General features: G+C 41.0%; 4 protein-coding genes across 6 annotated transcripts; 3 read left to right on the top strand and 1 right to left on the bottom strand.

Annotated features, from left to right (window-relative positions):
- Positions 1-119: 119 nt before the first annotated feature.
- rapsn (receptor-associated protein of the synapse, 43kD) lies at positions 120-8,010 on the top strand. The gene is made up of 8 exons (XM_046394796.1): positions 120-1,421; positions 2,090-2,428; positions 3,081-3,239; positions 4,107-4,205; positions 4,310-4,432; positions 4,527-4,580; positions 5,455-5,654; positions 5,923-8,010. The coding sequence occupies exons 1-8, from the start codon at positions 1,197-1,199 to the stop codon at positions 5,993-5,995; spliced, it is 1,272 nt and encodes a 423-aa protein (XP_046250752.1). The 5' UTR covers positions 120-1,196; the 3' UTR covers positions 5,996-8,010.
- Positions 8,011-8,243: 233 nt separating this feature from the next.
- LOC124062558 (zinc-binding protein A33-like) lies at positions 8,244-12,726 on the top strand. 2 transcript variants are annotated; one of them, XM_046395433.1, is made up of 6 exons: positions 8,244-8,651; positions 9,932-10,027; positions 10,225-10,455; positions 11,494-11,516; positions 11,609-11,727; positions 11,809-12,359. In XM_046395433.1, exons 1-6 carry the CDS (start codon positions 8,244-8,246, stop codon positions 12,357-12,359), a joined length of 1,428 nt encoding a protein of 475 aa, XP_046251389.1. The 2 variants fall into 2 exon arrangements, with proteins under 2 accessions (XP_046251389.1, XP_046251388.1); XM_046395432.1 differs by lacking the exon at positions 8,244-8,651 and adding an exon at positions 9,376-9,519 and having other exon boundaries at positions 10,225-10,431; positions 11,809-12,726.
- Positions 12,468-18,999, bottom strand: ighmbp2 (immunoglobulin mu DNA binding protein 2). 2 transcript variants are annotated; one of them, XM_046395428.1, is made up of 16 exons: positions 18,805-18,999; positions 17,909-17,991; positions 17,140-17,309; positions 16,857-17,052; positions 16,643-16,740; positions 16,299-16,462; positions 15,966-16,166; positions 15,733-15,880; positions 15,467-15,641; positions 14,873-15,055; positions 14,671-14,789; positions 14,492-14,586; positions 14,170-14,293; positions 13,244-14,062; positions 12,957-13,156; positions 12,468-12,729 (listed from the first exon to the last, which is right to left on the bottom strand). In XM_046395428.1, the coding sequence occupies exons 2-16, from the start codon at positions 17,986-17,988 to the stop codon at positions 12,535-12,537; spliced, it is 2,967 nt and encodes a 988-aa protein (XP_046251384.1). In that variant the 5' UTR covers positions 17,989-17,991; positions 18,805-18,999; the 3' UTR covers positions 12,468-12,534. The 2 variants fall into 2 exon arrangements, with proteins under 2 accessions (XP_046251384.1, XP_046251383.1); XM_046395427.1 differs by having other exon boundaries at positions 12,957-14,062; positions 18,805-18,998.
- Positions 19,000-19,059: 60 nt separating this feature from the next.
- Positions 19,060-23,661, top strand: chid1 (chitinase domain containing 1). The gene is made up of 12 exons (XM_046395431.1): positions 19,060-19,516; positions 19,690-19,833; positions 20,424-20,556; positions 20,661-20,705; positions 20,867-20,973; positions 21,057-21,118; positions 21,233-21,322; positions 21,413-21,514; positions 21,626-21,775; positions 22,364-22,444; positions 22,569-22,608; positions 22,772-23,661. The coding sequence occupies exons 1-12, from the start codon at positions 19,412-19,414 to the stop codon at positions 22,868-22,870; spliced, it is 1,158 nt and encodes a 385-aa protein (XP_046251387.1). The 5' UTR covers positions 19,060-19,411; the 3' UTR covers positions 22,871-23,661.
- Positions 23,662-23,680: the final 19 nt, after the last annotated feature.

The raw sequence follows: 23,680 nt of genomic DNA, 5'->3' as shown, positions 1-23,680 counted from the left end.
TTTGATATTTGTGGCCTTTCAGCCTTCATGCATTAACTATCTCCTACTATTAATACTGTGTTTATTAACTGGGAATTTGGGATCTTTCATTCTTTTAATAATACAATGATGCATCTGGAAGTTGTGCTCTTGAAAGCTTTGCCTCTGCAAAGACATTCCTCCCAACACTATTTATCTCTGGTTTGGTAATGCATCTTGTGAATGGCGAGGTGGTAAAGGTGCCTGTTTTGTCCTTGGGGGGAGGGGAAGGGGAACTGAAGGAGAGAAAGCTACTACAGGGAGTCCAAAACTTTGATCCCATTGATGTGTTGCAGGAGGCTGTGCAGCTGAAACCCAAACCCAGTAACATGTCAGACTTTGTGAACTATTCTAAGCATCAGTTGCTGACGCCAAGATGAGGGGTGGGGGTTTCTGGGGGCACATATGCTCCTCCATAAGAACTCCCAATAGGAACTGACGGCCACTACGAGCACCATCTGAAATGCAGTCCCTTAATGTTAGGCAATAAAGCTGTTTATAGCTCCCATATTGCAGTTCATAGTCCCACTTGGTGTGATCCATGTGTGGATGTGTTTTTAATGCTCCAGAGGTTTGAGATGTGAAAACGTGAAGTCCAGTGTTTGGTCAGTGAGTGAGGGTTAGTGTGAAGGTAGATCGCTAGGAGCTGTAGTGACCTTGGGGCTGCTTGCTGAGGGCAGGACAGAATTCCTGAAGGGACACATGGTTTAGAGTGACAAGGCCATCTGCTGTAGCGCCAGCAGTAGAAGGAAGGTGGAGGGGGTTGGACATGGGGGGGTGCTGAGAATTCCTTTCGTCGGGGTGTGGAGGGAGTAGATATTCTGGGATATCACTGCTAGCGCTCCACCGGGAAACGTGTTTCTTTGGCATTTTTTTAACGGAAATCCGAGGGACAGGTTTTTGAGTGCTTGATGGTGAGAGGGGATCATTGCAGGGTTAAATGGGGAAGGTATTTTTCTGGCCCTCCACGACCCGACTGGTGATAATGGTCTTGGTGTGTCGCTGTTTTACTTCGGCGGATCCAGTTTCCTCTGCATCTCAGCATAGCCAGAGCTGAGAGAGCGGGATCTGGTAGGCCTTCTGGCTCCCAACTCTCAGAGGATCATCTTTGGAGTTGTACTGTGCATGGCGAGGATCTACTTTCTTGCTGCCTCACCGAAATTGCATGGCCTAAACGAATGAATATTTTTATGAGGCGCCTTGCACCAGAGATGGGCCAGGACCAAACCAAGCAGCAGATAGAGAAGGGCCTGAGGTTGTATCAGTCCAATCAGACAGACAAAGCCCTGCATGTCTGGACGAAAGTGCTGGAGAAAACCTCAGATCCTGGAGGAAAGTTTCGGGTGTTGGGTTGCCTGATCACGGCTCACTCAGAAATGGGAAAATATAAAGATATGCTCAAGGTAAGCCTCCTGGAGGACAACTGAGTTAAACAAACAACATAATCATGATGAGGATGATGATGATGATGAGTGTAAGCTTTCTGTTAAGATCTAATTTGGGAGAAATATGTGTTTCATTTTCCAACTTTAAATAGCTGTGTTGTCATTTGGTTGTGATAATTGAAGACATTTCCCATGTTTTTAATACTGTGCCATCATATTTTGTGTTATGCAACCAACAGTTTTGTGTGTGTGTGTGTGTGTGTCACTGTATATCGCATCAATTTTATATATCATCAGGTCTGTTCATGCTGCAACAGTATTTCCACATTTGCACAGTTATAATTGAACTGAAAGAGGTCAAAGGTCATCTCCTCGGTTCCCATTTACAGTGATCTTGAGAAGCATGGGTTAATTTGTGGCTTCCGCACGATGCAGAGTAAATAAGTGCCCTGCAACCTGAGTATCGGTGTGGGGTGTCTTGTTGACATAATCATCCTTACTCAAGCAGCACCTACTCTGTTTTACACAGCTTTAATGAGGACTTTTAAAAACTAGAGGCCTCATATCTTTCAATAAATGAATCATATCAATGTTATCCAGCATCTGTTCCAATTTAAGACATAACACCCGTCTTGTTATTAAAATGTTTCCTGCAAGTTTTCCATCACCTTAAACTCTCTTTGCAGTATGCTCTAGATCAAATAGACACAGCCAGAGAGATGGAGGACCCAGACTACCTGACAGAGGGCTACTTGAACTTGGCACGCAGCAACGAGAAGCTGTGCGACTTCCACAAAACGGTGTCCTACTGTAAGACCTGCTTAAACATGCAGGGTACCACCGTCAGCCTGCAGCTCAACGGCCAGGTGTGTCTTAGCATGGGCAATGCCTTCCTGGGCCTCAGCGTCTTCCAGAAAGCTCTGGAGAGCTACGAGAAGGCCCTGCGCTACGCACACAACAACGATGACAAGATGCTGGAGTGCAGAGTCTGCTGCAGTCTGGGAAACATCTATGTCCAGCTTAAGGTACTTCTTATCAAGATGTAACCTGATTTTTATCATTTTAGCGTGTGCTGCACTGCAAATACTACACCCAAGTCTGTGCCAGCACACCTTTTTGCATGAGAAAAGGAGTGTGACATTTCTGAGTAGTGAGTAGTGTGATCATTGCACACTTGTCAGGTGTTTAATTTGGTCAGAACGTTCATTGGATTGCGCATGCAAACAATACTGATGCTGCCAGTGTATTTGCAGAGTATGATAATAGTGCAGGGCATCCAAGCATACATCATCAATGGTTAGTTCATGTGGTGCTGGGTGTTGTAAAACAAGGGCTGAGTGAGTTGGCTGGCTGGAGAGGGGAGGGGGGGTTCTGTAGTACCCTTGACATCAGAGATTTGTAAGAGTAATCCTTTGGCTTCCCAGGGGAGGATTGGTTTCAGTGGGATTGCGGTGAAATAGCTTTTGAAGAATGCACTTATATGTCACAATATATTACGACAGAAAACATACAGCATGTCCGTTAATAAGACGTGGAGAGGCACACAAAGCAGTTATTTTCTAATAAATTCTTTGTTTGAATTACAAAGAGAATGTAGGATTTTTGATTAAGATGCTGCCATTTGTTGTCAATAATTGGTCATCAGAGGTCTAACTTCTCAATAACCTCTGACAACAGGACTACGAGAAGGCCCTGTTCTTCCCCTGCAAAGCAGCTGAGCTTGTCAACGACTACGGCAAGGGCTGGAGCCTCAAGTATCGAGCCATGAGCCAGTACCACATGTCTGTCGCCTACAGGAAACTGGAGCGTCTGCCAGACGCCATGGAATGCTGTGAGGTATTGTTTTATAACCAACACATGATTCCCGTCCTCAGAGATTCATCCCTCAAAGACAAACTTACACAACACTGTGGAGAATGTCACAGTTTTTGTTTCCTCACAAAATACTCGTCCCCTGATGCCTTTGGCCGTTCTGGTGTCAGAACTGCAGATACAGTAGATGTTGTCCTGTGGACAGGTGCAAGCACCAGTTGTCCTGGAGTGCCAGGCCTTAGACCTCGACAAAAATATGCTCACAGAGGCGCTGGTTGAAAGTGTTAATGAAGAGGGTGGCTTTAGTCTTCACTGTGTTCTAATTATGTACCGAGGGTGAAAAATAACTTGATGTCGTTGCCTTGGAGTGTAAAAGTATAGTAACAAGACAGCAGGATGCACTTCAGATTTATTTGCCAAATGCATTTAGATAAACAATTTACACATCTTGTCATACGTAGAATACCAGAGTACAAGAGGGGACGTAAAGGTGAACGTCTCACGTTCTGCATCACCTCTCAGTCTGCTTTATCTGAAAATACTGAAACTGCAAAATGAAATAATGTCATTTCTAAACATATTTTAATGAAATACAGCTGTCAGTTTCAGGATTCTTGTCCATTTTTGTTTTCACCCGTTAAAATATTTGTATCCATAATAAAACTTAATGTATAAAGAAAATCAAGTGGTAATGTGTAGTTTAATACTGTTATTAAGTGTGATTTTATTTACTGATATTAAATCTGACTAACTAGTACCAACTGTAAAATCCCATTTCCAAATGCTCCAAAATGATTTTCCATACTTTCCCAGCAGAGCTTTGGTATCACAGGTGAGGAGGTCAGACACACTCCTCCCTCCTCTAAAAGACTCTGTCTCGCACTCCAACAGGAATCTATGAAGATCGCTCTGCAACATGGCGACCGTCCCCTGCAGGCTCTGTGCTTACTAAACTTCGCGGACATACACCGCTGCAGGCGTGACGTTGATGTAAGTTGCCACCGTTTGTGCCGACATGTTGGGTTTTAGATTTTATCTTTGCTTTAAGTATTTTTGTGCTTTCTTACTGCTTCATCTTGGGATTTCCTTTCCAGAAAGCATTCCCTCGCTACGAGTCTGCACTGGGTATCATGACTGAGATCGGAAATCGTCTTGGACAAACGCACGTCTACCTGGGGGTCGCAAAGTGCTGGCTTGTGCAGAAAGAGTTTGACAAGGTACTTATAATCACATATAAATCTCACCTGCAAAATATGACCGACTTAATATTGTTTTAGGTAGGAATTATGAGCCTCGCTGTTTATTTTCCAGGCTCTTGACTCTTTGCAGCGAGCGCAGGAACTGGCAGATGGAGTAGGAAACAAGGTAAGTGTTGTAGTGCAGTAATATCTTTGGGTGTCTGATTGTTCTGTTTTCAAATTTGGAAAATTAAAATGGCATTTTCACATTTTATAAATTAAATGAGATGAGTCACAGTAATCAATAATGAAAATAATCATTATTTGCTACTAATGGTTGTATTTGTAGCTATTTTATTAATGACAAGATCACAAGTTAATTACTGTGAAATAACAAAGCTTGGTTTTCTGTGATAACAGGCTAGTTTATCTTGTTATCTCGATAAAGTGAGATAGTCATTTTATCTTATTACTTTTAGGCTAATCAGAGATCAGGAGAGCCACGTCTGGATGTGTAGTCAACAGTTGTATCAGAAAGTATCAGATCAAAGAGTAGCCATTATTGATCAACATCACAGACTTATCCTCAGTCTTATGCTTTAATAAATCTTTCAAACATCCACCACTGTTGGTGCATCCATCACTTTACAAACTTTACACACATGACACAGCAAACACTCAAACCAGCTGCTCCCCACAAGTTTGTCATTGTAAAAAGTGGAAACATCCCCAATGAATCCACCTTCCCCTTCGAATAATTAGCCACAATGTAAATACCGTCTTATTAAATCATCAGGAAAACATTCTTACAACATATGGAAAACACTTTCACTATGTCATGGTCCACTCTTCTAAATCTTATAAAGTTGCTTTCTCACAATAAACTCAAGAAATCAGTCCTTTGTTTTAATTTATCTTGATAAATTAACCTCCTATAATGAGATACTGTAACAAAGCAATTAACTTGTGGTCTTGAGAAAAAGGAAGTGCAAGCACAACTGTTGTCGCTGTCACTACGTGTCACACTGACAGTCTCTTCCTCATATTATCTTATCTATCAGCTGTGTACCCTGAAGGTGCACTGCCTGTGTGAAGGGATTTATCGAAGCCGGGGGCAGCAGGACGAGCTCAGGGAGCAGGTGGTGAAGTTCCTGCAGTGTGTCGAGGAGCTGGAGCTCTACTGCGGCATGTGTGGAGAGTCCATCGGGGACAGGGACCAAAAACTGCAGGCCTTACCCTGTTCCCACATTTTCCATCTCAAGTGGGTGTTCTGCTTCAGTGTGTTATGGCCTTTTATTGTTTTTGACACTTTGAGAGATAAACTATTGCGTGTGATTTTTTTTTCATTTTGATGTTCTTCATACATAACCTTCGCTCTTAAAGAAATGAAATAGAATTAACTCACAGCGTTCAGTACAGTTTAGGTTTTTCAAATCTGGTTTCATACTGTAATATGTGTATTATTTATTTTAACGTGTTGAAAGGCAGACAGATGAAGCTGTTGACACTCGGCTCTTTTCTCCTTTCAGGTGTCTGCAGACAAATGGGACAAAGGGTTGTCCTAAATGTTTCAAGTCCTCCATGAAGCCTGGATTTGTGTGATTGTGAGACTGTGTTGGGTTGCGTTGGATTTGCAGACACAGTGTGAAGCCTCGCAGGCTCCTGACTGATCTGAGGGAAGCAGGCAGCCTCGGGATGTGCTGAAGATGTTTGAGGAGTAATAGTTCACAGCTCTGCGCAGAGGATTGCCGAACTGAACCCAGAGCGACGCATAACGCCACTCTGAGGACACAGTCGAGACATCCGCCTTATTGACAGACACGAGTCTGTGAGTCACAGCTGACCGAGGAGGTATACCTGATGGTGTTACATTTAAATATAAGCTGAAGAAGAAACAACCTACATTGTCTCTGACGCTGGCTGTTTGTTGCAGAGTATAAATCTAGAGGAACATGGACCGTCCAAAGAGCATTTATTTGCTATTTTCTGCATTAGAATTGTTTATTAAAATCAAGAAGGAATAATCTTCAGTGACATGTCAGTGATTGTAGTCACGGTCTCTGTTGTCTTTTACACAATCCGCTTATCAACTTGTTCTTTACTCAACCGTTTTCTGATTTTATTTTATTTTTTTAAATCAGAACGCAGAGCCATTTCTGAATTTACCTGATTTCATACATGGTATATTTATTATTGTTTTCATGTACATACTATTCTGGATCTATTATGTTATTTTGTTTTGAGAGTTTGATTTATTTGAAGTGTTTCGTTAAACCTAAAAATGAACTAAAATCTCTTAACCATTCAAAAACTAGTATGTCTTTACAAAACAGGTACATGCAGCTGTTTTTCCTTACAGGAGCAGGATCAACACACATTGTGTTCATAGAAATTCCTTTTCTGTCCATTTCTGGGAATGTTTTACTCTTACGTTTGACATCAACATAATACTGATGAGGAGGAAACCTATTGGGAAAGGATCTTCTTTGACCAATCACATGCTTGTCAAATAATTATTTAGAGGAGATACAGTTTGGTTTAATGTAGTGTTTTCATATTTGTAGTCATATGTAAATATTAACTGGTCAAATCTCAGCGGTCAGCTGGAGATTATTTACTTGCTAAGACGGTGCCCAAAAAACTGAGCTATCACATGTTGCATGTTTTATTCACAATGCCAGGCAACAAAGTTGGATTACATTAGATTGTGTATCCATGAAAACTGTGTATTTACTTATTTCAGAATTGTTTATTACTGTATTTCTTAATATTCAATGGATTTTATCATTCATATTCCTTACGTATTTGTTTGCATCATTTTATATGTATTGTGATTTGGAAAGAAAAAAAAAGCCCTATTCATCAAAGTCATTGTGGCACAAAAAAACTCCCTGTTCCCTCCACTAAATTTGTTTTCAGAAAGACAATATCTGTCATTTACAGAAGTGCTCTTTTAAAGCATTTAGAAGTTCAATTGTGCGGTCAGAACAGGACAAAATAAATTACGATTCACCCTTTATAGTAAAAGCGTCAGACTTGAGGAATACACACACAGTACTGCAGCTTTAAAATATGAAGTATTTTCTCTCTCCATACACCATGTGAGTAGGTTGACTTCACGAGACGAGAGGGAGAGACCAACACATTTACTTTTACTGCACAAGCACTTATGTTTCTCATTGTGACCTCACTTCTGATGAGCTCCTGGTTGTCGTTTGAGGTCCCTGCAGCCAAAATAATGTTGATTCTCTGTCTGTTTACCTGTAGTACAGTCAATGTAAAACGCTTGTAAAACAGTAGATATTATCTACACTTTTTATTCTTGGTTGTGGGGTTTAAATAAGTTTTTACTCACAGTACAGCCACTCATTAATGGTTTAAACTACCTCTGTTTTTGCCTCTACGCTTTGCCTTCCTCAGAGGATTAATGCAGTAATAACACAACATTTAAATACTTGTAGAATTGTTATGTTTTTCTAGACGTCATGTTGGTATAACCATGATTTTAATGATTTACAGTCTGACTAAATAATGCATTGTTGATATATTTATGCATTGAGTCAGACTGTGGTACTCACATATGGAAATATTTCATCATGGAAAATAAAGAACACTGAAAGTGAATTTTAAGTGTTTTTAAATTATTTGTCACTATTTTCAACCCTGAAAGTAACAACTGTCTGCTGTCGTGAGTTAAAGATGACATGTTTATTTTTAACATACAGTATGTGGCGTATTTAACCAGTTGTACTTGTTTGCCAGCATTTACAGAGGTTTCAGTCGAGCATTCAGGATTTTACCGCATGAGGTTGCAACACCTGAAGAGCAGGAAGAAGTCTCACTTTACAGGATGACTTCAAGCCAGATGGCAGAGACAAGCTCACTGTCTGAAAAGGACTTACTTTGTCCTCAATGCTCTGACATTTACTGTCTTCCTGTTCTTCTAAAATGTGGCCACAATATTTGCAGAGTTTGTTTACAGAAGTTCTGGGAATGGAGAGGATGTCGAGAATGTCCTGTGTGTCGCACCACGTCTGTCGTCGAGAGGCCTCCTATCAATCTGGCCCTAAAGATAGCTGCCGACAAGCATCAGGAGCGAAGGACCGGCGGGAATCAAGAAGTTTGTTGTATTCACAAGGAAAAGCTGAAGATTTTTTGCCAGAACGACGAAGAGCCCATCTGCCTCGTCTGCCAAACATCAAAACATCATAAAGTTCACGAGTGCTACCCAGTCGAGGAAGCGGCCCAACAGAAAAAGGTAGAGTAAAAATAGAAACTGGTAAATAACAAAGGGATTTCCTGCACATACATTCCAACAAACGAAACGCAGAATTCATTGTGTTATCAGTGAGAACAAAGATTCGTGGTCTGCTTCTGTGGCTGTAGTTTAAGGTGAAGAGGGGGGCTGCAACTAATGATTACTTTAATTGTTTTCTCAGTCAGTAGAAGACAAATCAAAATAATGGCAGATTTCATCACAATTTCCCACAGTCCAGGCTGACACCTGGTTAGGATGGACCGTGTAGTGGATGAACTTAAAACAAGAGGCTTGAGGCAAAGGTTAGGTGCTGACCAACCAGGTGTTTATTTCACCCACACAAAGACATAACAGCAGAACAATGAACAAACACCACAGCCCCCAGGCAGCATGTGGTTCTGATAGCATGATAGCATGATAGCATGATAGCATGATAGCATGATAGCATGATAGCATGATAGCATGATAGCATGATAGCATGATAGCATGATAGCATGATAGCATGATAGCAAGCCCACAAGCCCCCAGCCAACCCCCCTTAATACCGGCAGCCTTTTATACTCTGCCACTGATTAGGACCTTAGCCACTACCAAACATAGGGAAATATACCCCTCCCCTAACATCAAACATTACAACAATTCACAAACAGAATTAAAATACATATCCCCTACATTTGTCTCAGACAGCCGGCATGCTCTCAGTTTATATTCTACTGTATAATAACGTGACAGAAACCTGGGAAGAAAACATACAATACATTGTCACCCCCTTTCCTATTAACAATATGGTATCTCCCAGAACCTTGAAATGGTGTTCAGTTTTCCCAGGGACTCTTTTTGCCTGAACACTCTGGAAAGAAGACAGCATGTGAGTGATCTTCCACACAATATTGTAAAATTAAGCCACACATTTAAGGCATCACTGTAGAAGTAGTAACACTACTAAGACCACATGTTTGATTAGCCCCACTAAGTTTTTCTTGTCTCTTCAATTCTACCTCAGCTGAGAAGCGCCTCTCATATGACTAAACCAAACATTTTCAATACCCACAACTACAATAAAACATTTCATGCTTCCATTTCCCGTCTCACTTCCTCTACATTCAGTCCAACACCACAAAAAAGAGAGGAAAAGCCAGGAAAATTAGTAATGAAGAGGACCGTCATTACACACCTCCAAAGTTAAATCTAAAGAAATGCAGTTGACAATGACTTAAAACTGAGCAGAGCTGATTATCAAGAAATTCTTTTAATTCATGACTCTTCTGTAAATGTTTCAGGCAGAAATTTCTGCCGTCCTGGAGTCCTTGAGGAAGAAGCTCAGAATGCTGAACAAGACTAAAGAACATTGGGAGGAGACCCAAAACTACATTCAGGTAAATGTTGGTACTTTCATTGTATCCTTATATGGCATGAGTTGTGCACACAACTCGTAATTATGTTTTACGAGTCACGGTTACATCATTTGACCTGAGTGACTTGTTCATTCACTTTTGACAGAGTGTGATGCTGAAAGACACACTAGTATGTTCCTTTTGTTTACTGCCTACTGTCTACTCCCTCACCATTGCAGAACCAAGCTTATCACTGTGAGAAATCAATCAAGGAGGAATTTGAGAAGCTACACCTGTTCCTTCGGGAGGAGGAGAACACTAGGCTGAAGGTGCTCAAACAAGAAGAAGAAATTAAGAACCAGGTGATGAGGGAGAAGCTGAAAAACATCAAGGACCAGATTGAAACCCTTTCTTCAACCATCAGTGATATTGAGAAGGCCCTCACGGTGAGGGACTTACCTTTTCTACAGGTACATTTTACACATTTCTCCAAACCTCAGTGTCACACATGCAATGACAATGAAAACCACAGATTTATTTATTACATTTCAGGTCAAAATGTTTAAAAGTGGTCACCACACCCTAATACATACACCAACTGTACAAAATGTAAAACTGTCAAAGATTCAGTCCTAAGGAGCAGAGGTAATGCATTAACTATATGAAGTTAATACACTATATAGACAAAAGTATTGGGCCACCTGACAATTACACCAACAGGGACTTCAGCGACATTGTTTTCTAAATACACAGACAGCTTTGCAGCTATAACAGCTACCACTCTTCTATGAAGGCTTTCCACAAGATTTTGGAGTGTTTCTGTCTGGACTTTCTGCCCATTCATGCAGTAGAGCAATAGTGAGGTCAGGTACTGATGTTGGACCAAAAGGTCTGGCTCGCAATCTCGGTTCCTGTTCATCCCAAAGGTGTTTGATGGGGTTGAGGTCAGGGCTCTGCGTGAGCCAGTCAAGTCCTTTCACATCAAACTCATCCAGTCATGTCTTTATGGACTTTGCTTTGTGCACTGGGACACAGTCATGCTGGAATAGAAAAGAGCCTTCCCCAAATTGTTGGAAGCATAGCAAAACGTCCAAAACATCTTATGCTGAAGCATTAATAAGCATTTGCGGGTATTTGTTCATAAATGAAAATACTGAATATACTGAATGTCAGGGGATCATCAGCATTGTTAGAATAAAAGTGGTGGACAAGCATGTCTAAAAAATATTAAGCATAATGTTGTATTATGTTTGTACTCTGTCTCTGTTTGGTGGTGCATGAGTGGGTGACCCTTTCCAAACATTTTTATCTGACAAACATCTGGCTGGGATTTAAACCCTGTCCATTTAAATCATTTTGTCTTTTGGAATTAATGTGCAGGTGTTGCTTCTTTTTTTTAATATATACATGATGATTTCCAATAGTCTTTCACCTGCAAGTGATGTGCATGTACACTCAACATTTTTGTTCATGAGATGCGTTTCTTCACTTTCTTTCTCTGACTTAAGGACTACAAGGGGACAAAGAAAAGGTATGCATAACTCACTGTCTGCTAAAATCAACACTGACTCCATGAGACAATGCTGCAATTCTATTTAATTCCTTTGTTTCAACACGTTTCAGGGTCAGATGTAACATTCAAGAGCCGGAGTGCATCAGAGACATCCTGATCAACTCTGCAAAGCATCTGGGATTACTAAAGTTCGGAATTTGGAAAAAGATGGCCAACATTGTCAAATATGGTGGGTGAACAGATAATGGATCAAGTTAAAGTTTACTTTGAAGTGCTTTTGAATGTTTCTAAACTTTATTGACACTTTCAGTTCCGATCACTCTGGATCCAAACACGGCCCAGTCCAACCTAAAGTTCTCTGAGGAGTTGACCTGTGTACGATACAGCAACAAGCAGCTCCTACCCGACAACCCCGAACGCTGCACAAGCCGCGTGTGTGTGTTGGGGGCCACTGGCTTCATATCTGGAAAGCACAGCTGGACTGTAGAGGTGGGCCAAGGCAAAGACTGGTACATCGGAGTGGCCAGGGAGTCGATCAAAAGGAAGAGTGTTGTCTTCCTCAACCCCACCGAGGGCTTCTGGGTGATTGGCCTGTGCAATGGAGACTCATTCTGGGCTCAGAGCTCCCCTCGCACCAAACTTGTATTGAAGCAGAAGCCTGAGCAGATTACCATAAAACTGGACTGTGACAAAGGAAAGGTGGTCTTCATCAATGCTGCCGACTTGACAACGATACACACCTTTAATGACAGATTTACAGAGAGGATTTTCCCCTACTTCTCCCCTGGCTTGTATCAAGAGGAGAAAAACTCTGTCCCACTGACAATCCGTCCTCTGAAAATAACAGTGGATGTGGAGTAGACTCATACAGGAGACACTTGTCTCTGTGTGAGTGTGTGTGTTACAGGTGCTACAAGCTGCTCAGTTGTTGCAACATGCTGTTTATCTAGACAAATGAGACCATTTTCAAAACATTTAGATAGTTTATTTATATTCAAGACCAAGTCTTCAGTTCATTTCTAAACCTGATTTGGTATCATTTACTGTCCTCTTTTTTTGGTTTCCTCTGTGATGCCATATCTTTTAGCTTAGAGTCCAGTTTCCTTTGCAGATAGGCTTTCTTATTGGGGTCCGTGGATTTGTCTTTCTTCCCACTCCCGGCATAAAGAATGCCTTCTTTGCTTATTCTCATCCGAGCATGAGACTTGGCTTTATCACCACAGCCGTGTACCTAGAAAAGAGAGTCAGATCAGAGAAAAGCAAAGCTTCACACCTTTACAACTTTCAGTTGTCCGTTACAGTGAAATATCAGTACACAGACTTACGAAATTCTTTCCTTGATTCGTCCACGCGTTTGTAACAGCAAATGCATAGACGAATCAGGCAAATCAAAGCTACGGAGCCTGGTACAAACACAGACCAAAACAAATATTTACTTGTGGTCTGTTCCTGTATTACCTCGGGTATATGATGACTGAGACAATACTGTCTGTTGCAGAACAAGCAAAGCTGTCCGAGCGTCAGCACAGAAGCTTTGCATTTAACAAAACTGCACACGCTGTCAGCCTTTTTGACAGCGTCAATAAGTGCATCAAAGTCATCGTCTGGAGCAGCGGCAGCAGCGATGTCGCAGGCTCCGGCCTTCGTTTTGTTCTTCCCTGGGAGAGAAATGGTAGCTTTGAATTGTTGCAAATATAATGGAGCAGACAGGTTACTCTTAAAAACTCTTAAAAAAAACTGAAAACCTTTAGTCGATTTGGGCTTCTTTGATGATGAAGCTGTCGGGGTGTTGTTCTGTTGCTTCTTTTGCTGAGCATGTTCTTCCCTTTTTTGCTGCTCCCTCTTCATTCGCTCCAAATGCAAACTTTTTAAGTCTAATGAAGGTTGACACAGTGGCTCTGTTTGGGGATTTGGAACCGTTTCCTTTTTTTCTTCTTCTTCTGCTGCTGCTGGCTCCTCAACTGTTGTTGACTGCAGGAGCCTGGAGACAGTGATACACCTGTCTTTCCCCTCACCTTTACTCTCATGAACAAGACCAAGCTCCTCAGCAATCTGATGGACCAGCAGGCGGTCGTGAGAGTTGAACGATGATGGAAACTGTAATTCACTCCGATTGAAGTCCTTTAGAAAGCCCTCCAACTGTTTTCTGATCTCAGTGGATCTGTTCTTGTTCTGCTCTTCCACTGTCAGTGCTGTTAAGCAGGACTTCTGGTGCTGATCATTAGCAGTAGTTCCGTTAACGCTGCTGCCTGCAGGCTTCTTTTGTCCTTGCTTGGCCTTGCTGGAAGGCTGGTCTTTACCTTTCTGTTTGGTGGACACAGAGCTGCTGACGGACGTATTAGTCTTGGTGTCCTTGTGGTTGCGAGTGTAGTTTTGTGGCACGATGTCTTGAATATACTCGAATGCTGTTCTGACCTCGCCAAACTCAGTCATATGAGCGATGAGGGACTTCAGGAAAGCGTGATTCTGGACAGTTTGGCTGTCACACACCACAGCGATGTGACGTCTGGCACGTGTAACAGCCACATTTATCCTTCTGTCCTCCGCCAGAAATCCAACTTCCCCTTAAAATAAAACAATGAAGAAATCTGTGTTTATACACATGAATTAAGGCTGCCAACCTTTGTGATGTGTCACAAACAGACTCAAACTCATATGAAAAACAAAGTACCTTTCCTGTTGGACCGAACTAAGGACAACACCACGGCCTCTTTCTCTCTGCCCTGAAATCCATCCACTGACTTAATCTCCAGCTCTGGATGCTGCACCAAAAGTTTCTGACGCAGTAGATCAACCTTTACAAAAGATTAAAAACGTTCAAATCCACATGACTTAGTTATTCTGAGACAACTGTTATTTCAGGTTTCTAGTTTTACATTAAATTTTTGATTTTTAGGATTTCATTTTCATTACTGAATAAGTGTGCTTGTTTTAAAATATAATATTTGAGTTTCAATATATTTTCTGTACAGTTCCTCAAATCAGTGACTTACTTGTAGATTGTATGGAGCGATAACAGCTATGTCTTTAGCTTTAAGCCCAGCTTCAGTCAAGGCTTTAATGTGCAGTTCAACAATGTCTACTTCACCTGAGGATGAAGGTAACATACTGTTAGAGCCCACAACACACTAACTGTAATACAATTATGTTTTACACAATAAAAATGACTAACCCTGATTGCCTTTGGACTGTTCATCTGTGACCTCCATCTCAGTCAGCCCACAGCCTGCAGTGTCAATGAGAAGCAGCGGCGTGCAGGTCTCTTCCACACAGGTAACTCCAGGTAGATCTCTTTTGCATCAAAGACACAATTTTTAAAAAGATGTCTTTCTCTAAAAGCGAGATACACGTCCCATCACCAAGCTCGCACTCACTTTAACACATGTCTCTCCACAGAGCTGTGAGCCGTTAGTCTTCCCTGGTACATCTCTTTGGAGGCCCACTCCATGATGGCGCTGTTCATGCGGTACTGAACTGTAAGCATGCGGACCACAGAGTCTCCGTACATCTGGATAAGCCTCTCCATCAGACTGAGGGACAGGCCTTTTGATGCAGCCCTGCACAAAAGGAGAACGGAATGATTTAACAAGATCCTATACTGTCAGCTTTTTACTTTGGCTAACTATGCACTGCAAAAACTCACTTTTTTTTTTTAGTTACAAGAGATTTCTTTACTTCATGAATCATTTCTGCATGTGTTTTGTCTGTGCTCTTCTCACTGGTTTCAGGTGGGCAAAGTAAAACAATGTCATGTGTTGTTGTGCACCTATCAGGAATGACCAATGACTTTTCCAAACTTTGTTTTTTTTTCTGATTTAGTTCTAAACATTTTAAGTTGCAGAGAAATGAATGAAAAATGTATTCATGGGCTTTAATGAAAATGTTTAAGCTATACAGAAAACAACTGATATCACAAATATTAAATCTTGAAGCTATTTATGCATAAAAGAAGAAAACCTGTTATTTACTTTGGTGATTTGATAGTAGGTGGTAACTGCTTGTAGTCTCCAGCCAGAATGCACTTGCGTGCTCTGAGCAGGGCGATCCAGCAGCTGCTCTCCAGGGCCTGAGCGCACTCGTCTATCACCACCCAATCAAAATGCTCTGCTGGCAGGAACTTCAGAGGGCCGTCATCAGAAGCACCTGCAGAGGCAGACAAGCATTGTGTGATTACCTTTCATCATCCATGAAACAAATGAATAACATTTTCTTCTTTTCTCAAAGCCAAACTGACCTGTGTTGGTTGATAATACAACATCAGCACTTTTTAGGATCTGGGTAATGGCTGTTGCTTCCCTGGTTTTCAGCTCTTTTCTTAGCTCCCCTATTTCCTTTCTGAAGTTCACTCGCTCTCCTCTCTCATGCATCTTCTTCATTCCCATCTTGGAAAAAAAAAAAGTGTATAAAATATTACAAATTATACAAGATGGCACAAATGCTGGTAGGAACACACAGTAAAATACTCACAAAAGCTTTATCGATGTCTTTACGAATGTCAGCGATGATGTCTGCGTTGTCACTCTGAGCGAGGACAGCATCGAGTGAGTGTTTCTGTATGGACTCCAACAGTCTGGCAGGATGACCCAGCCTCAGGACCTTTGCTTTGCACCTGGCTAACCTCTCCACTAAATTATCTACAGCCACGTTAGAGGAGGCACAGCACAAGACCTGCACAGACACAGAATCCAAACATGTAAAATATCCTGTGTAAAGATGCCACAATTACAAATGCAACAACAACAAATGACAAGGACAGAACACAAACTATATTCACATAAGCAAGAATAAAACTTTCCGTACCTTTTGGCCTTGTTTGACTGCTTGCAGAATGATCTCCACCACAGTGGTGGTTTTTCCAGTGCCTGGCGGTCCATGAATCACAGCCAGTTCCCTCTGAGACAGAGCAAAGGACACAGCTTCCTTCTGGGATTCATCCAGGTGTGAGTTAAAGAATTCAACCTCATCTGATGAAACATGATAGATTACCCAGAATTAGTCCATATTATTCATGTTGATTTGCAAGGTTCTGAAATCAATGTAAATAGCATGCTGTACTCTTGTCTAAAAGCTACCACTGAGACAATTTCACAGAGCAAATAAAGAGCAAACTTTTGGATAATAAATGCTTGTAAAGTGTGACTTACTTGGCTGCGACTGAGAGGAAGGTTTTGTGATACCAAAGAGAACATTTATCAAATTGCCAGCTGGTCCACTGTGGTATCCATTTAGTTCATTCAAGCTCCTGCAAGCACAGAACACACAGTGAAAGTATGTTGTTTCAAGCTTTCATAGTTCACTTGTACATGTCTTATGTGTTCAGTACAAACATTATAGAATCTCATGACAAATGTCACTCACTTTTTCATTCGTTTGTAGGTGACATCATTTGCCAACTTTAAGAGGTTGTAAAGGGCATCTGTGTCAAAGCTGAGGCCATCCTTCGAATCATCAAAGGCCACACTTACAGAAGCTTGGCTGACCCTTGTCACAATTCCTGTGCCAATCTGTGAGTCTGCGGTGCATCCCCCAGTGTCATACAAGCCAACTATGTCCCCTGTAAAAAAAAAAAAGACATAAATATCACATTATGCAAAATATGAAATTAAACTCTTTAGTTCTTTAATAAGATCTTCCATCTCACCAGGTCCAAAGCTGTTGCTTGGCAGAGATGAGAAACCAAGATGCTTTCTTGGCTCAAGGACAATGACTGTTCGACCATACAAGCCTGTGGACTGACTTCCTATATGCAACTTCAGCAGACAAACTCCTTTATTTTGAAGATCCTTAAGAGAGACGTTCTCCTGCCATATCCTACAAGCACAAAAAAAAAAAACATTATGATTTTATCGTGACAGCTATCAATAATAAGGTTTTTTTTAATTATAGTCTGGGGGGTAAAAATCATAGGTTAAGAAAAAGGGCTGGTCTCACTTGTAAATCACGCCCCAATGTCTGCATAGAAAACAGGAAATTCAATAATTTCTACTTTTTTTTTACATCTGCACATCCATCTGGTGGCAGACTAAACAACACATGCATGTCCATTATCCGTGTCCATTTTGGACTATATTCACGCCTTAAATCCTATGATGTCATCTGGGTTAACTCAGTTTGGGCTTATTACAGAAAACCTGCATTACAAACTGAGAGTGTGGACGTGAAAAACGAAGGCATTTTTCTGGCAGGGAGACACTATCATGCAGCATTATGGGAAGTGTAGGAGCTTCACCAACACCAGGGCCTAAAACTCCCAATAATTGCTGCTTCATGTATGGTCGCTCTTTTTGGCCATGAAGGCTCCTCTCCTCCGCCTCTTCCAACTCCCCAAACATCATGGAAGTGCAGAACAAAGTTGCTGCATTACCCCTTTGTATCGTAAAGTATCAAAGTGTGGATGTTATTTAACATACCTGGTCTCCTCTATTTCAGCCTGCCTCTCCTCCTGTAGAAGCTCGAGTGTCTTTGACACAAACTGCTCTACTGCCATCATTCACTACAAGATAACCAGAGTTACAACACAGTTTCAAAGCAACATTTCACTACTACTTCATTTAAGATAGACATCAGACAAATAAGAAGAGGTTCTACTTACTAACTACTCTTATACGCACAAGGTCACATTTTACTGTTTAAACTTCATTTTATAATTTATAGATGGGTTAGTTGTTCCATGAACAATGTCAAATCTCAACAGTGGTGGAATGTAAATAACTACATTTACTCAAGCACTGTACTTAAAATACACTTGTGAGCTGCTTTAATTGAGTAATTTTATGCTACTTTATATTTCCATATCTGCTACATTTCACAGTAATGTAAATAAATACTAAATACTGTAATTTCTACTCCACATTGTTTATTTTAGTACAAAGAAATTGATTTCAAACAAATGCAAATGGTCTACAGTTCTAATATGCAGCAACAGCACAAAATTCTGCACACACAGTGATAATAATGCAACAATATAAAAACTACTGGGGTCACTCTGCTACATAATGAGTTCTAATGTTTTGAATATTATTGCTGACTTAGTTTTGAGTAGAGGGCTTTGTCGCTTTTCATTCAATAAAAAACCTGAATCACCACCACTGAATCTCACAGTCATACATTCAAATTCCCTATACAATCTCAGGTTTTGATCTCTCATGTATTGTCATAACATTCTGTTGTCGCCAAGAGTAATAAATGCATGCTAAACCTTCAATGGTTTCTTCATTTATAAATGCTGACATATTAGCTTGCTAGCCATGCTAGCAACTCAAAGAACTTATTTAAGCTACAGTCAGTAAACGAGAGTGACACTTACCCAATACTGTTAGCTATCACCGAATAGGTAGAAGACAGAAAAGCAAACGTTAACCATCAGGAACAATTCGGAAATCTCCTGCCAATATCTCCCATGAGCTAACACAGGTTGTATGTTTGGCTAATGTCTTCTTTGACGTTGTTAGCGTGCTAGCTACACCGCCTCCTATCGGCTTAGCTGACTCATCTCACTCGGAGCCACACGAGCGCACACTTATGTGCATTTTATTTTGAAAAACAAACAATGCGGAAGTTACACAGTTTGGGTGACGCTCCCGAAGCACGTTGAGCTAAGTTGTCAATCTAACTGGCTCCAACCGCCCCAGTGAAAGCCAGTTTTTATGTATTTATCCTTCTATAAATTCAGTTCGTATTTATTAGCAGTATGAACGGGGCTGTTTTGGCTCGTTTCTCTGTGTGATTTAAAGCCGCAGGAGGATATGCAGTTTAATAATCCAGCAGATCTCAGTCAGGAAGGAAAGACTTGCACTGCAAACCTGCAGACCTGAGCTAACCCATTTTATTTAACTGCTTCACGACTTCCTTTCACCGGGGTTTTTGTTTTCTTTTTTTACTATTTCTTTTTTGTATTTTTTTTTTTTTTGGAAATGAGAACGACATTATTGCTGTTGCATGCCATCTCATGCTGCGGGTTGGTCAGTGCCACACTTTCAAAAACTGATGCAAAGAAGTCGCATAAAGCTGAGGCCGAGGTGAGTAACTTTAAGGCTTTACCTTGAGATGGGTGTGAGCTGTGTGCACAGTCGGCTCTCTCAAATCCTCCTCTGTTCGCCTGACATGTCACTGGACTCAGAGGATCTAAACGTCACCTGTCATATGTGTGTTACATGACATGGACTCTCTTCCCTGTGGTCTCACTCTGTAGACATCTCCAGCTGAGTTGTCTGCGTTGGAGAGAGGCCTTGTTGTGTCAGACCCGCACTGGAAAGACATAGTGAAGGAGGAAAAGAGATACTGTGCTCACATCAAGAGAACATTTCAAGGACAAGTGCTTGGATATGTTACACCTGTAAGTCTAAATCCACTCACCAACATATCTATTTCTCCCTTGCTCTTTTACCAGAGCACTTTTACCAGAGCATTTCAAGATACATTTTTCTCAACTCTGTCCTAATGCAATACTTGCTGTTGCTTCTGTTATTCTCCCTCACAAAAAATGGCTGTAAAGAGTTCTTTCAATTTAAAGATGGGGAACAAAATTGACTATCCTGAAGATAATATGACTCCTAATCTGAGTTGAGCCAAGTTAATCTTCATCAGCTTGTCTTTTTATTACAAAATTCCCCTTTTCATGTTTGATCAGATTGCCAGACCAATTTGTGGAAGTAATTTCATACTAGAAAGACTAGAGCTAGTGATTGACAAAAACTCATCTGCAACTGTTTTGATCATCAGGTCATCAATTAACAACTTTTTCAAGCAGAAATGCCAAACATTTGTCATCTCTAGGTTCTGCGCCTTAACAATGGTAAATTTAAGATCTGTCAGTTACAGACACATGCATCTCGCTTCAGGACAGACCTGAATAAATTTAAGATCATCCTTCTGTATTCGACTCAGTATCTCTACATTGCACGTCTTATTTCTCTCATCGTCCAGTGGAATTCCCACGGCTATGACATCGCCAAAATGTTCGGCTCCAAACTGACTTCAGTGTCTCCAGTGTGGCTTCAGCTCCGCCGACGGGGACCCGAAACCTTTGATGTCACTGGACTCCACGATCATGACCCAGGTAGAGGACCGAAAGTTGCATGGAAAAGCAGTTTTTATAGTCTTTGTCAGTTATTAAAGCATCAACACAAATGACTGATGGTCATACTCGTTTTGTCTTTGCAGGCTGGGTCAAAGCTGTACGCAAGTCTAATAAAAAAGTGAAGATGGGTAAGTGCAAGTGGTTTCAGATAAGACTCTGATATTGCCTTTATGTGATTCTCCCTGCAGGCCCAGCAGGTTCCTACGTTGACATGAGTTCAGTTCTGGTTTGAACCTGATAAGACTTGTTTGGTCATTTATTTGAGGTTCTACGTTTTCTTTACCATCAGTGCCTCGGCTGTTATTTGATGGTTGGTCTTATCAGGACTATATGAGCGTGCTGGGGAGTGAAGATGAAATCGAAGAGATGGGAAGTGAGCTGGTGGATGTCGCAAAGGTAATCACAATCTTAACCTTAAACCCCCCCGCAACTTTATGGAGTTTGTTCCGTGTCTGTCTAATGAAGCTGTGGCTTTGCAGACCGAAGGTTTCGATGGTTTCACCTTGGAACTGTGGAGCCAGCTGGGAGGTAACAAAAGAAAGTGAGTTATACTGTTGAAATGTCTGTATTATTACTCTGAGTTTCATTTCTGTGTCCGAGTTCATTCAAGAGAACAATCCAAGTAATCAAACATGTAAAAATCTTCTCTGTACAGGGAGCTGGTCCATTTGGTGAAGCACATATGTGAGACTTTGAAGGCTAAGAGATTAGACTGCATTCTTGTTATTCCACCTGCTGTGACAAGGTGAATGAAATTGGTTTACTTTCGGTGACTATACATGCTGAAAAAAGGGAAAGAAAACAAAAGATGGTTCTTACTTTCATTTCCTTTCAGCACAGGGCAGCCGGGTATGTTCGGCAGGGAGGAGTTTGAGCAGCTGGCCCCTGCAGTGGATGGATTCAGCCTCATGACATACGATTACTCCAGCGGTGCCAGGTCAAGTGTCATAGACAAGACATGATTGGAGTAACTGACAGCTACAAGAAGATTCACAGCATTAATACAGACAGTGTTCTGAGTTATGTGTGTTGTGTCCCGTGCCAACAGGCCAGGCCCGAGCTCTCCTCTGCCCTGGGTGAGAGACTGTGTTCTCCAGCTTGCACCCAACACTCAGTGGAGGCAAAAGATCCTGCTTGGACTCAATATGTATGGCCTTGATTTTGCAAGCCAGGGAACAGAGCCAATCCTGGGAGGAAGGTGAGATAATACTATGACTCCTGCTGGAATATTTCATTTACATTTCAGCAATTAAAGTTTCAAACGCTGAAAGAATTCTCTGCCGATTTAGCATCTCACAAAACGAGGACGGAGTCTGTGTAAACTGAGGCAATACATCAGATTTGGCAAAGCTACAACTAGAGCCACAGCAGGCTTTGTGCAGCCGTTTCAGATAGGCAGTAGGACAGCAAAAGAGCTGTGAACAGACTTTGTAGTGTAAAGTATGAAAGAACTTTGAAATCATAACTATTTCTCCAGAAAGCATAAAATATCCCTGACCAAACAAGGAGCCAAACCAAAGTTCCTCCCAACTGTGGGGAAAGAAAACATATCTGTGTGGCTAATAATAACTACACAGCTGTTCTTAAGTTTTTAAATCTCTAAACTGGTTAGTGCGCTGAAGTACATGACATCAACTTTTTCCAACAAAACCTCACAATCCTCAAACCAATGAGAGTAGCAACAACAAAAAACACAAATACTGAAATCTCTTGTGAAACCAAAACAAAACCTTTTATAGAAATGAGACTTAAAAACCGTGTGGAACTTGTCTCTGATTTCCTGCAGGTACATTGAGCTTCTGCGAGAACACAGGCCCAAACATCTCTGGGATGAGTATTCTGGAGAGCATTATTTCAGTTACAAGAGGTACTGATTTGACAAAAGTTCAAATCGACAGAGCAAAAATATCAACAAAAAGTCAACAATTTATGGCTGAAAATCTTCATCTTCTAATAGCATTTTTTAAAAAGATCTCTTACATTCGTTTCAGGAACAATGTGAAGCATGTCGTGTACTATCCATCACTGAAGGTAAGTCTCTGTCATATAACGAGTAAGTTTAGAAGTAAACACAAAGATCAACGTAGATGATTTAAGAACAGTTGTTTTTTTTTTGCTTTATTAAACGAAGGGATGTTTTCATGAAATTTACTTCTACACGTGGAGATGAACTTTTATTTAAATTGTTTTACAGTCGATGTACCTGAGGATCTCTTTAGCAGCTGAACTGGGAACAGGACTTTCCTTATGGGAATTGGGACAAGGACTGGACTATTTCTACGATCTCCTATGAGAGTCGGACTTGAGAGTTAAGACTGTGGAAACATCAGCACATGGATTTTTTTATTTTTTTTTTTTCCTCTGAACATGGTGCACTAAAAATTCATTTTTGTTTTATTCTTTTCTGAGTGAGTTTCAGGCAACTGTGAAACAGAATTTGGTTAATGCTCAACTTGTTTGAGGGTCATGAAAGTGTTGAGAAATCTCGCCTCCATGACGAAATCTGGTATTTGTTGATTCAAATGCTACTAGCAGAGACACTAGGTACTTCAGTATGCTGTATTCCTTTTCATGGATGCTATTGTAGGAAAAAAAAAATCAGCTTATACAGTGCAGCAACACATCTCCATCCAGCTACAGGGACTGCATGATTACCAGTGTGTATAAAGTTTAAATGAAGGGTATTATTCTCGTTTTGAGGCCTTCAGACTTTGCGTGCCACAAACCCCTGCAGCTTCTCTTCAGTCCATTTCCAGAAATCTTCAGTTTTGCTCCCCACAAACTTCTCTGCACTTGGATGCAGCTTTGCTTTCTCTGGAAAACGTGTCTTTGTCTGGCTTTGAACAATCTGAAAACTCCATCTCACCACGAGAAGGTTTTCTATCTCCTTTTTTTTTTTTAAACATTTTCAAATCGAGACATTTGATTGTGTGTTTTTTGTTTTTATTATGTTTATAATGACAGCATTGACAAGTAATGAAGTTGTATAAACAGTGCTGACAAACATTTGTTCTGACCCAGCATCTTCCAGTATTTGTCTGAGATAAATGTATATCAACATGAATATAAATGTGGAACAAATGAGCTGTTTGGTTTCATGTTC

The sequence above is a fragment of the Scatophagus argus genome, chromosome 7 (assembly GCF_020382885.2).
Source record: "Scatophagus argus isolate fScaArg1 chromosome 7, fScaArg1.pri, whole genome shotgun sequence".
Taxonomy (NCBI): domain Eukaryota; kingdom Metazoa; phylum Chordata; class Actinopteri; family Scatophagidae; genus Scatophagus; species Scatophagus argus.
This window is presented reverse-complemented; position numbering and strand designations above follow the sequence as displayed.